This window comes from Lates calcarifer, linkage group LG4 (assembly GCF_001640805.2).
Source record: "Lates calcarifer isolate ASB-BC8 linkage group LG4, TLL_Latcal_v3, whole genome shotgun sequence".
Lineage (NCBI taxonomy): Eukaryota > Metazoa > Chordata > Actinopteri > Centropomidae > Lates > Lates calcarifer.
In genome coordinates, this window is record NC_066836.1 from 13,015,559 (window position 1) to 13,030,150 (window position 14,592).

General features: G+C 37.5%; 1 protein-coding gene across 3 annotated transcripts in view; it reads left to right on the forward strand.

Moving 5' to 3' along the window:
• tnr (tenascin R (restrictin, janusin)) overlaps positions 1-3,977 on the forward strand; it is a 156,076-nt gene extending 152,099 nt beyond the window's left edge. For all 3 annotated transcript variants that reach the window (XM_018676686.1, XM_018676685.1, XM_051070033.1), the window contains one exon: positions 139-3,977. In XM_018676686.1, coding sequence (XP_018532202.1) covers positions 139-258 — 120 coding nt within the window. In that variant the 3' untranslated portion in view covers positions 259-3,977. The remainder of the gene's footprint in view (positions 1-138) is intronic.
• Positions 3,978-14,592: the final 10,615 nt, after the last annotated feature.

Here is a 14,592-nt window from a genome sequence, read left to right on the forward strand (position 1 = left end):
TCAAGATTTTTGCCCTCCCGCTTTGACATTTCCGTCTCCAGATGCAACAATTTTACATTTTCAGTTATTTTCACAAACACTGCTGTAAAAGCCCTGTTGATTTCAGCGAGTTCTGAAATTGTACTTTTGCTCTTGCAGGGTATCAACTGGTACCACTGGAAAGGCCATGAGTTCTCTATTCCCTTTGTGGAGATGAAGATGAGGCCGTTCAACTTCCGTAGCATCAGCAGCAAGAGGAGGCGGTCTGTCCCTGTATAAACTGCCTCTACCCACCCCAGAGTCATGGATAACTGGAGTTCAGACGATGTTTGGTAACGAGTTTCTGCTATCTGTGTGCCTCACTTGACAGTACAGGCATGTTGTAATGTAACAGTGCCAAGGCTTTTTAGTGAGGCTGCAAAGAAGAAAGCGGTTATGACAAAAACTACTAATATTTTATTAATATGAATTTGTTAAATAATACAATACATTATTAATATACTACCAACAATCGGAAGCTGTTATAACCATGGATGTGATCATACAAGTGCTAAACAGTGTCTGAACTCTGTTTATCTTTACTCCTGCCCAGCTTTAGCTGTCTTTCCCTGCTGTACTTCTACCCAGATGATAGAAGACACTGTATGTAATTTATTAAATACTTTGAATGACAATGGTTTTATTTGCTGTAAAAATGGAAAGGCAAACCAAGAAGCTTTTTTTTTCTTTAAGTCTGTGATTTGCCTTTCCCTGGGGTGTGAGGAAACATGCTCAGAAATGTCCTCAAGAGTGCTAGAGCTAGCGTTATTTTAGCGTTTACAAAGTAACAACACTTTTAACGAAAAATATACTGTATATGCCCTTAAAACCCTTAACTGTAAGATATATATATATTTTTATAACTGATATTGTGACAAAAGTCCATCTATTTAATATGATTTGATGCCTTGGTTTTTTAGCCTATATTAAGTTAATGTAATCATACAACATAATGACAAACACTCGTCATAAGTGATAAAATTAGCAACAAAAAGGCAAAACTGAACATTCAGAATCATCACTTACTAAGCAGTACACCAGCAACAGCTTCATTACCATCTATTTTATTTATTTTACATCTCTGTTTTAATGTTAATTACAATACCCTTTGTGTTAATTATTAAAGCAGAAGAAAATAAACATCAATATTTAAGTTTATTATTATTGGTAGCCACACTGAGACAGTATTTGCACTACGAGTGGGAACACAGCAAAGCTATTGTTCATTCAATTCAGTTTATTTCTTTAGTTGATCGTGGGCATTTAATATTACTTTAAAGCAAATTACAAACGCTTAATATCTATTTCACCCCTGTTGTAGTTGCTGTGATTGCTTGCAGAGATGGTGCTGATAGATGTGCAACATTTAACCAAAGATCTGCATAAGACTCTGCCTGCTGCTTGGAAAGATGCCAGTCAATTCTGTCACCAAAGCCACTGATGCAGCTTTTTCCTGTATTAATAGATTCTCACTTTTCAGGGACTTTTATGGTAATCATGTCCCCTGGCATTACTTTATGCAATGTGAACACTAAATTCTATGCAAAAGAAAGTCAGGGTGGGCATAGTGCAGATTTTAACCTGGCCTCTCCCCCCGCTGCTAGCTGAAATGAACTTACAAAGAAAGCAGAACAGTAGATGGAGTGGAGCCAAACCTTTCCTCTGTGCCCTTCTTTTACTTGCTTCACTATTTAAGCTCCCCAGCGAAACAACAAAATCAGCAAACATGGCAGAGAATGTATTCTTTTAGTAGGGCGGGCGTAATCTGCAGCATGCCCACCAAGCATTTTGTCTTATTCAGTGTTCACACTGTCGCACAAAGCGTTCGGTGCCAGTTAGTTGACTGCAGTTTTCTGGAAAAACTGTTTTTGTTTTAGTTTCCTGCTTACTCTGTGGGAGGAAAATTATCTCTGTGGAGTTTGAAGACAAACCACACACATAACTGGCTAAATCCCCACTCTCTGGCCTCATACTATCAAGAAAAACTAAATTTATTGTCCAATGCAATACTTGTAAATCAATGTCACCATCGCTGCAAGCAACATTTGTTCTCATATATATTCAATATTCCAAATACTGATATTTTTCCTCTTTGAACAGCTGGAGATTTCATTCTTCTGTGTTTCTGTCAGTTTCTTCATTTCAGTTTCCTCATTGAAGTGAACCAGCAAATCTGGCTTTTATCATAGGACTGTGTATATTTTTCATTTGTGTTTTTGTCCTTTTTAGAATTGAAAACAATAGTCGCTCTCCCCTCTATAAACTACTACTAATATACTCATGTAGATATAGAGTTGAAGATACTGTGTCTTTTGATGTGTTCCCCCTTTAACTGCAAACTAATTCATAAAGCCCTGTGAAACATTCCCACTTGAACCTCTCTATGTTTAGCAAGTGTTGTGTTAAAGGAAGGATGGAGCCTAGTGCATGATGACTAAATTGCAATCATGAGCCTGATTTTAAATGTCATGAGAATATGTTTTAATCTGATTTGCAGTGACACATTTCTCTGCCGATCTGGGTAAAAGCTGCTCTTGAAATGGTTTGTAAGATAGAAGACGTAGATACCTTAGATTATCATGTTCTTGAGCTGTTGTTGGAAACAGTCCCCATAGCCAAAATAACCAACATAACCTAAAGTATAATATATAACAAACTGTTTCAACAGGTGACCTTTCCCAGGTCTGATTTATATTTCAGTGTCAAAGTGATTGTTTCAGAACCTCTCATGCAATCCATCTCCCATAGTGATTTATAGTAGAGTAGGGAATTCTCTGTGTACTTATTTCATTAACTACTTAGGTGAAGTTTGCCTCAGTGTATTTTTGTACAAGGAACAAAGGTCATGAAGCTTTGCAGAAAAGGAACAGAATGTTATTTGTAGTGTGAGGGATTTCTCTCTTTGGCAAACTTTAAGGTGCTCTTTTCACTTTCATGAAGAAAGCTCATGTAATTTTACTTTTATTCAACGTTTTACCAGTCATCCTTCATCAGTTTAAGCTGTTCAATCAATCAGTGAGAACATCTCAAAAGGGAAATTGTTTGAGTCAAGTTGTCTCTGTCCTACCTTTCACTTTAGGGTAATTATTATAACTTTTTTTTTCTTTCTATTGCTTGGGAAAACTAGATTATATCCCTCTGTGTAATTTAAAAGTAACTCTCAGAAAAACTAATTATTTTAAATTGAACAAATGCAACCATCTTGTCATGGAAAAATCATGCCTGGAATTACTTTGACAAAAGAGTCTGAATTATATTCATGTTCTTATAGATAACTTGATGGTATTCTCTCTGGCATTATGTCAGCTCAAATTGTGTCTTTTTCCTATATGAGGGAAGATGGATATTAAATTTGGCATTTTGTTTGTGCTGTATGTTTTCATTATGTAAAATTCCATCACATTCAATCTACTGTGTGATGACATCAGTTTTGAGAAGACCATCTCCTCTATTATTTCATCATAAAACTCAGTCCCAGTCATTGAGATACAATCACATGAATCAGTTTTATTTCTACCGAGCTTCTTAAAGTACAAGAAACCGGTTCCCCTCATTTATTTCATTTGTTTTATTTTTCAATCACTCTGACTGACTGATGGGACATTGTAAAAAAATAAAGTTAATAATGACACCAGGTCTTCTTAGGTATCAAAATGAAAAATGCTTTATCTCATGGGTTTACTTTTACAACTAAACTGATATTACCACCATGTTTGGTGGTATTTGTTATATAAGCCAGATATTGTCAATGATTTGAAATCTTGCCATGGAAATGTAAATGTTGACAAAATGTGATCTTGACTGTTTGAAAAGCTCATACATGCTGAAACTACGGATTTATTGTTGGATAACCTTGGATATTGCTGTCAAATTTAGCTCTAGTTTGACTTAAACATGTACTATATAGTTCCTTTTTTATTACATTTTCTACATATTAATAAAATATTCAAATAGTCTGATTTGGTGTCTTTTGTTTCTCTTTTTGTTCAGTGTTTGTTGATTACATGCTGTTACATAAAACGTTTAAGGTAAACTGTTTACGAGGCCTTTAACATCCATGTGTGCCTTTGTATTAAAATACGGAGGTTAGACTGCAACTACTCCCCTTTTTACTCCTATGAAATAATGAAGTACGAAGAGCCGGCTGACTCCATGTCATAAACTTTTCAAAAGTATTTTCACCTCTAATTGGACGTCATTAAAAGCTGAAGTGAGGCCAGCAGCAGCTACAAGTGATCAGTGAAAGGTGCCGTCATAAAGGTCTGCCAGTGTGGTTTGGCTCCAGGACCTCTAATTTATGCTCTCACACAGACACAGAAGACCTGCACGTACTTCAAAACACATCTGCAGACGTGTAGTACAACACTGGCCAAACATTCATTTTAGAGTTAGGAAAGCATTTGGATCCCTTTTTCACACTTTGTTATGTTCTGCCTGCATCCCTAGTGGCCATACATGAGAGCCACACTTGATAGGATAGTCACTTGCAACTGTTATGGAGTTAATAACCATCAGACTAAATGGCTCAGGCTGATAAGGTGTCTGCTAGGTAACTCAGAGGTTGCAGGTTCAATTCTTACAAGAGGCAATGAATTTTGAAGTTAAGGAGCGAATACAAAAGGCTCAAATAAATGTTTGCTAAGCATCAGAGCTAATAGTGCAGATTGATAAGATGCTTGCTTGGGAACTCAGTGGTTGCTGGTTTGAATCTTACCAGGTTCGATTTTGAAGTCCAAAGTGAAGAGACTGAAAAGCACGAGGTATTTTCCAAACGCCAAGGGGACTGGTGGCACAGCAGAACCTGAAGGATTGAAGCCCCTGTGGTACCAGGACCTGTAGAGGTGGGGGTTGAGTCAAGAGGTTATCAGATGAAATCTTACTGAACTAAACTATTTACTTAACCACTAAATTACCTGACTTAATTTAAAAGTTCTTACTTCATTAATTACTTGACATTATTTAATTACAACAACAATTACGCCATGAAGTCCGTCACAACAGCAAAATCACTGGACCAAGGATTTTCTGCATTGTTTCCTCTTTGACAACATTTTCACAAACACTAAATTATCAACATTTTCACTTATTAAATCTTAATAAGCATGCTTGAATGTGATGTATCATTCCAGCCTGACATGAACAGAGCTGATACAAAAAATTAGGTAATACTACCAAATAGTGATACATTAGAATACTGGAAACCGAGATATTTCACAGTTATGCAACTATTAAACAAATGAAAGCCTCAAAAATGCTCTAAAGTGCCTAAAAGTGGACTGGACAGAATAAATTAACATAAACAGACATGCTGATATTGTCCTTCTAAAGAAGCTATCTACTGCATGGCTTCATCACACAGAGCATGGCCAGCACAGCAAAATCAAGTGTCACAAATAAAATAATCTGCACAGACAATGAGTGGCACATTAAACACTTAAGAACTGTAGACTTAACGGGATATACAGTATGTTTGACATAACTTAAAGTCATACACAGTTTTAGTCCTTTATTATATTATGCAATCCTCTCAATAAACCAAAAAAAGATACATTCATGTTAGTCATGTACTACTCATTTGCTAAATAGTCCCTGAGCTGATGTGAGCATTGGTCATATCACGTCAACTTCATTGCCAAATTCTTTCAACAAAATTATCAATATACCTAGAATCCACAATGTGAAGCTGTGCGTGGAAGTAGGTATGGCTCCTGTCTGGTGAAACATCACCTCCATCGCAGATAAGGCAGCACCCGGGCGTAGATTAACCTCAGCTTGCTTTGCAGTGTGGGCACTAAAATTCACAGTGAAAAGAACATGTAAACAATAGACTGAAGAAGCTAATTTTGTCTGACTTTTTATTTAATTCATTACTCTTATATAAAGACAGATATTTTTTACGTGACATGTTTCAAGTACCTATTGAAGAAATCAACTAACCACGTAAACAAGTAGGCATATCTTTCCACAGTTTAAATAAACATGCTTTTTAACACATTTATGATGAACCGTAATATACCTTTATCTCACAAATCCCTGTTCAATGACATTCTCAAGTGGCAATCCCACCAAGTGGAAAGCGAGGCAAGTGGAAAGTGGACATCCATCTGCTTCTCATACACTCCTCTGGCTTGTGCCTGAGGAGTTTGCTATGTTTGCTGATTGTTGAACTTTGTGTTAGTCTTCTAATCTCACCTGGTCACCGCGGACCTGTCTTATCCTAATTCAAAAAAAGTATGTCCACTAAAGTACTTGTACTTCTTTTGTTAACCAGAAACACTACAGTGATATTCCAGCATCTCCCATGTTCTGCTTGGTAAAATTCCATTCAATGGAGTCTGGTAGTGATAGATAGCAATGTTTCAGGATTAACAAAAAGGATCTTAACAAAAAAAAATGTCTCTGTAGGAATCCTATCCATTATGCTGTCAGACACTTAAAATAACAATTTGTACCTATCAGTGGCAAAAACAACAGCAGCTGTTCGTGGTTGCACAAATTCCAAGATTCTTATTATGAGTTGAGTTTTATGAGTTTTATGACTTACATATAAACTTATCAATCAAGTGGACGTTACCACACACTCACAAACAAATACACAGATATAAGTTTAGCAGTGCTGTTCATGGTTGCATAGCCTGAGTTATAACTACAGCTATCTGGGCCTCTAGAGCCATTCAAGTGTTAAAGGAACATGACAAGGCAAACATGAATAATCCTATGATGAAATGATTTTAATGGTCACTTTAGGCTATTTCTACACCAACACACATAAAAGCAAGTGTGCCATCACACACATGCACAGGAGCACTGCTACTGAAAAAATTGTGTGGTTAAAGTTTTTTGGACCGTTTTTTGAGAGTACGCACTGTATTTAAAGCTTACTGCCATCTGTTAGTCAAATTTGAATAAAATGAATGATCACATACTGATCAAAACAAAATCAGCTCCTCAGCATCAAAAATACAAATTCAGGCTTGTTGATTTTCTGAATCATCTTATTAATTCAAGGCTACACAAGACTGGTGTGTATCTAGTTCGAGCATGTTTACTCATGCAGAAAAAATATGCACAACTAGATACACACACATTTATTAAAGCATCAACAGATTTTATCGCAATAAGAAAGCCTCACTTCAGCAGTTTTAAGATTCATTGTTTAATTACTCCATGTTCTAATTATCCATTAATTATCCATTCAAGTGTCTGGTCAGCAAAAATAACTTGGTAAATAATGAGCCTGCGTGAAGTTTGTGAATATATTACAGTCAGGCAAATAAATGGGCCATACAGTATTAGTACTACACTAAAGGTCAGAGAGATAAGCTCTTGTTCAGTCTTTATCAAAACAAAACACTGACACAGCTGAGTCATTAAAAACTATTTGATAGGTTCTCTGTCAGTGATGTAGTTCTATTATGAAATAAAAATGAAATGTTGTGTTAGGTTGTTTTTGATTACTTATAAATGTAGAGAACTTCAGTGGTCTCTCCTACAGTAACTGCTTTACTCTATCAGAGGGTGATGTTTCCCACTTTTCCTGCAATTTCACATAAATATTTCATAATTTACTTAACATGCTGCTGGCGCACTGTGCCAAGCTTGTCCTTTAATGACAGTGCTACATGAGGTACAACTGTTCGAATTCAAACAACAGTTACACTGAATGAATGATTTAACAGGCAGCAAATCCTAATGTGTTGCTGACATAATCACCACAGTTCTGCTGGACAGCTGTAGTTCTTATATGTGGCATATCTCACACGTCTGCCTGTGCATAAAACATGCTGATGAACTGTCTTCACAGTTGATGAACTTACTGTTACTTTTACTGTAAAAAATGGTAAGATAATGGTCTTATATTGCAACCAGCAGGGGTGTAATCTAACACTATCCTCATTCTTCTCATGTGTTGTAGCCTAAACCTGAAGTTTAAAAAAATAAAAATGTTTTTTGTTTTATTGCATAAATTACTTGTGACCTAACAGTGACCCTGGGCAGCTGAAAGTTTGAATATTACTATATATAGTCACAACAACGATTTAGATTATTTCTGTTAAAACAGTTTGGCTATTTTATGTGTTTTCTTTGTTGATTTAGCATGCAGTGTGCTGTAGTTACACTACACCTTACAGCTGCCAACAGTTAGATATCAGCTACAAGAATGCAATTTCACTACAAACCACACAGTCAGCAGAACCTGCCTTGGCAGCAAAAATGACCTGACCCTTAAAGGCTAAATTAGGTCTTATCTAATCTTGAAACAAATTAGTATAAGTTGATCTGACCTTGATAAAAGTATGTTATACCAAAAACTCTGCAACTTTTACATAGTGATTTTCATTAATTACATTATATTAGTTTAATCATATTGTGTAATCAAGCTGCATGACTTACTGTAGTACAATATGATAAATAATTGCAGTTAGTTACTCCAGTAGTTATTTTACCATAACTGGTCAAAGGGACGGTGAGACAGCTGTGAGTGAGAGAGTCCGATGTGACACCAAAGAGAGCAAAGTTGAGTAATTATAATAATAACAATAATAGTTAATGCTAATAGTTTTCCTTGACATGACAACACAGCCGTCCACTGCTAAATAGCCAGTGAACGCTCAAAGGCACTTAAGTACAGACCACAGTCACTGAACACATCGTTCAAAGAGCTTTAGTGCAGACTAGTCAGAACACATTGTTCAAAGGCACACCAGTCAGTGAACATATCTTTGTTCACAGGCTCTTCAGTACAGACCACAGTAAGACAACACATCCTCGTTCAAAGGCATTTCAGCACATATAGGCAACGATTAGTCGATTAATCGAATTGTCCATGGAATTAAGATTAGTCAAACCAAACTGATAATCGAATGACTGCTTTAATCGTTGTTAATATAACAATGCTGATTCAATGTAGTCACTCCTCCCTCTAAAAATTCATCATTAAAGAAACGTTCGTACATCTTCAGTCAAACCGTGTGAAGGCAAAATAGAGCTTTACCATTACCACACACATTTATGTTTCAATCCCGGAGGGACATGTCCGGCAAAAGGAAACCTATGTCAATTTGTAACAGCAGAACAGTCCAACAAGTGTCTTTATCAGAGGATCAACACAGCTTTCCTGGTCACCGTGGACTCCCTTATTGTCCGTGGTTCACTTTATCAAGCATGTTGTCACAGGAGCGACGATAGCGACCTAAAGCTAATCAGTTAGCATCGTTACTCCCGCTAGCTTAGCTGCCAACCTCCAAACATTTTCTGATTTCGGTCTTGAACAAACAAACATAAGCAACATTTTCTTCCTAATTAACTGAAACTGGCTATGAAAAGTGCGCTCTGGCGTCTTTACCTTCTGCCACTGTTTTTTTCCAGTTCGCTCAAACATATTCCGACCTGCTGAGCTACCTAGCCCCTCGCTTCCTCACCTGCTGCCAATCACAACAACTGTTACTCACTGATCACTGATAATGACCAATAAAAACTAAAGGAATTAAAGGTGTAATCGGTGGGGTTTTCTCTCTCTCTCTCTCTCTCTCTCTCTTTTTCTGTTTAACTGTAAATGTCATACAAGGCAGATTTTGAGTCCTTTTTTGAGTCCAATATTTAACATTTAACACTTACTTATGAAAACTAAATCATTTTCAGGTTTGGTGCACGAGTTACTTTTACCTGTCTGAACTAACTAAACTTGCTTCTAGATCAGGTGCAGGTGGATGTTGCAGGAGGATCAGTCAAAGCGAAATTGCAGCATACATTGGTTTCTTGGGCAATACGTCAAGATTTGGTTTCCATGCAATACCTAGTAATACCAAGGCCAGCATTACAGATATGAATATCAAGGTCATATAAGGTAGAGGAATGTACCATGGCGAATGCATTATTAAAAGGCTATTTCTGAAAGTAAATAATTTGCCCAACCTGAGGCATTAATGACTGAGTCACATGCATGTTTAAACACACAAAAAAAATATTAGTAAATAACAAATGTAATATTGCAACTTTAAAAAGAGTGCTCATGTGCTCAGGATGTGATCCAACGTGATGGATCAGTGTTTTTGGAATCAACCCCTCTGGCACCAGTGTCCACAGTCAAAAGAAGTTCTATCAATATTTTGTGGATTGATCTGCCTACCCCTGCTGCTTTTTACCACAGCTTACACTGACTGAAGTGTAACATCCAGAACTCAGAGTTGCAAAAGTATTGACTGTATTTGCAACAGTTTGGTAAATGATGTGGCTGAGGCTAGACTGAGGTTCAGTCTGTTTGAAAATTCAGGTAAAAATCTACAAAGATAGGCCACTGTCCTGACTGCAGGGTATCAGCTAACCTGCTATTCAAATCTGACCATTTGTCATACAACACTTAACACACTTAACTGAACATTAGCTGCAGTAATGATGTAATTTAAATATTGTATAGTGAGTTGTGAAACAAAGAAAGCATGTAAATACTACATTTTAATTTGATTAAGCAAATATCTGCCAGGACACTGGCTGTGGCTGAGCCCAGCACATGTATTGTTTGTCAAGTGAAAAGCAGCACTGTCCCAGTATTGTGGCCTTACTGGATCAAAGGCGCTAGACTTCTGCTCAACTGAAGCTATCATACTAGCATGTCCAGCCCTTGTCAATGTCCCAGACATGAGATGATTTGTTGACTCCTGTAAGTCAGCTCTCTAACTCAGCTAAATCCCAGTGTCTCCTTTTTCTGCTTTGTGGATTTTTTTGGTGCGTTCGAGTTAAGTCCATCAGGGCTTATGGTGGTCTCTGAGCAAAATCACCAGAATCACCCCTGAAAAAGTGCTGGAGGGCTCAGATACAATAATGTGGACTTTTAATGAGTCTGGAAAGCTGCAAAGTTTTCACAGAGAATAATATAATAATATCTCTAATTGTAGCATTTTTTTTCTCTGAACAATTTATTATTATTGTGAACAGGGTACATCCAAAACTGTAAACTCATGAAAAACTTCCACTTTAAGGTTCAAGTAAAGGAGTAGCTAAACTGCATTGAAATCTAAGTTCAGAATTCATGTTTCCCTTCTCTGCACACCGTAGAAATGAGATCAAATGAGCAGCTCAAATGTCAGAAAAAGAGTACAAACAATTTTTGTACAGCGAAACACATTAATGAGTTGACTTCTGCTTTGTCAGGGGAACAGGAGGCATTCATTTTGCGAGCCATCTTCCTCCTCTCTATTCTCTCTTTTCCTCTGTCTACCCTTTCCCCCTCTTCTCCTCTCCCCATCCGTCCCGTAATGTCTCCACATTTCTCTAAAGGATTGAGCACAGAGCTGGTGACGGGATGAAGCTGATAAAAAGCGGCGTTGTGAGCCATCCCCAGTCTCCCATGTGCTCCCAGAGTCTCTTTACATCTCACTGAATCTGGAAAGTTAACAGGCCCTGGCAGGCATCTGAATAAGAGGGAGGTGCAACCCAGATCTCCCAGTTAGAATATCTCTGTGATTGCGTTGTAAACACCCGGGCATAATTGGGTGGCTGGCCGGTGAACAGCTTGATTTTCATCAGGCATTTATTGATGCTCAAAGCTCCACGGGTTGGAATGGGGGAGCTTGCACAGGGCGTCATATAGATACACAGATACGAGGGAGGCATGAAGATTTGACCTCAGTGGAACTGAATGTGAGGTAAGAAGTGGTGTGCTGTTTGAGCATCGTGTTCTACTACTAGAGCTGTTTCTTTTGTTGTTGTTGCTGTTTGTTCTAATTAGAGGATCACAAGTGAAAATGAGAAAAACACCTATTATTGAACTGATCCATCTAACCATTCATTAAGTTTTTCAGCAGTCTTGAGCATTTGCAGTTAATGGGTGAACGCATGAATGGAGGCTCTCAAGCCTGAACACTGCTTAATGAGACTGTTTCTCTTTTTCGTAACTAATAATGACTGGCCAATTATATCCTATACTTATTTATGCTTTAGATTTAAACTCTTTACTTTCTCCAACTGCTCAGGCTTTATCCATGCACAAACTAAACCCGTACAGGAACCACAGAATGCTTTGTGCTCATGCCTCTAACTCTTGAATGGGTTGGCCTGTAAATGTAGATGTGAGTTGACATGATTCAGACGGTGAGGTTATGAGAAACAGTCAGACTGATGGCTAGGCTAAGAAAAAGGGGAAACGAGCAAATGATTAAGAGAGAAACTGGTTGTCCTGTCCATATGCTTTTATTTTGAGCTGATTTCAGCTTCCTCCCACAATCCTAAACATGCTGGTTAGGTTAAAATCCAACCCTAGGCGAACCCAACTATATTTAAAGTAGATAAAACTAACTCCAAAATATTACTTAAACACTGACGCATAATTATTAGCAATCTAATAATGTCCTATAAACTAATGTAGCCTATCAATCAAAGGGACCATTTCCTGCATAATGAGAGTACTTTTTCATGTCATACTTTAATACATTTTGTACATTGTACATTGTAAATTAAGTGGGAATCAAATGAAAGACTTGATTATTTTTACATTTTTGTACTGGTACTTTTACAGTACAGGATGTAAGTACCTCTTCCACCGCTGAGTATGTCTCCAATTTCTGTTTCCTCCTCCAAAGAGATGCTTTACCATTTTCTATTCATGATTTAAGGCCAAATAGGAAATGGAGTTTGATTTTTTGCTGTGTGCCAGCAGGGCTCTAATGCTCCCTGCATTAGCTGAACTACACAGAAGTCCTCAGGAGCCTTTCAGATATGAGAGCTGACACACATATGAAAGTGTCTCTTGGGGGCTACAGTGACCGGAGGGACAAGCTCAGCAGAGAGCTTGTTCTGTACTTTATCACATCACCTACAGGAAAAGTAATGTCACATGCTGAAGACTTTGGACAGCAATGTTTTGCAGAAGACATAATGCAAAATATAGTACATGTTTGTGTACGTGTGTGTACAATTGCCATTTGAGAGTGCATTTCAGCCTTAATTCAATTCACACACGCAAGCATCAATGCACTGTTTGAATTGAATAGAACTGAAAGGAAATCATACTGTAATGGCATAAGAGTAACACTTTTGGACAACATTTGTATTTAAGGACCAGGGAATATTAAAGAATGCCAGAAATGTCTACCGTTTGATGGGAAAAAAACGCTCTGACAGAAACATGAAAAGGTTTATCTCATCATCTTAACCTCAGTTACACAAGTCACAGTTACTCATACATGTGCATAATCACCACTGTTGAACGCAAGTTAAAGCATCACATGGTTTGAGATGAGACATTTCTACCTCAAGGCTGTTGGGAAACATTTTTAAAATACCATGCTGTGTGAAAATGAGCACATGATGGTCAGCACCAACAGAAAGTGCTCAGAAATTCAAAAACACATTTCTGTAGTCAGGTTTTCTTTATGTAAATTAATGTTCACTTAAGATGCTCTGAGTGAAATTGTTAACAGGTGAGAGGAGAAGGGAAAATGGGACACAGTGAGGAGTTTAATGCAAGCATAAGATTTAATTACTGTCTTGCTGATACAAATTGAATTTCAAAAGAAAAGTTGTTCTCTTTTTTTTTCTCACTGCTGAAAATTTCTAATTGGACTTGCTTGCAGTGTCAACAAGATCCTGCAGTATCAAATAAGAATATGCCTCAGTCCAAATCATTTCTTATTGTCTTTATTCAAACTGCTGTGACACTGCATTCAAGTTCAAAGACACAACAAACAAAAAAAGGAAGTCCATTCTTGTACTTCTTGTTGTGACCACATAAGGTCATGCCACTGTCCATCAGTCATTTCTATTTGTAGGAAACAAGAGCCAACCTCTGTCTGGGAGAGATAATGACACAGCATTTATTATGTTGGAGTGACCAGATCTTAAGGAATAGTTTGACTTTTGGGGGAAAAAAGTTTTTATTTAGTGTCAGATGAGGAGATTGACGCCAGCAGTGAAAGCGACCACTCCTCAGTTCAATCCCCTGATTTGACTGACGGAGGCAGATTTTCATCTCCTCTATGGAAGTAAAGCTGTCTAAAGAGTTTGATATTTTGGGAAATTGACTTGTTTGCTTTCTTGCCAAGAGAAGATTGATTCCACTCTCATGTCTGCAAGCTAAATATGAAACTGGAGCCAGCAGATGGTTAGCTTAGCTTAGCGAAAAGACCAGATACAGCTTAGCTTAGTCCAAAAGTTAACTGAAATCCACTGACAGGCACCTATTTGTTAACTCCACACAAAAACCACAGTGTAGAAACAGCAGCTCAGTGTTTTACATGGGGTTATGTGGCAAAAATATTTATTGGCTGGGAGCAGTACCCTCCTGAGGTCGTAGCTAGTTGCCTGGTAACTGGCCTTGTCCAAGAAACAGTCTGGCACATTGTCTTTTTTAAACAGGGTTTTTACACTTTGGTTTTTGTGCTGATTAAACAAATTAAATACGTGTTAATATGAGTTTTTAGGCAGAGTTTGTTATCTTTATCTATTTCCCCCTTTTTCAAGGTTTTTGTGCTAAAGTAAGCTAACAGCCTGCTGGCTGCAGCTTCAGAAATGAGAGTGGTATTGATCTCCTAGTTTATCTCTCACCCAAGAAAGCAAATAATTGTATTTACCCACATG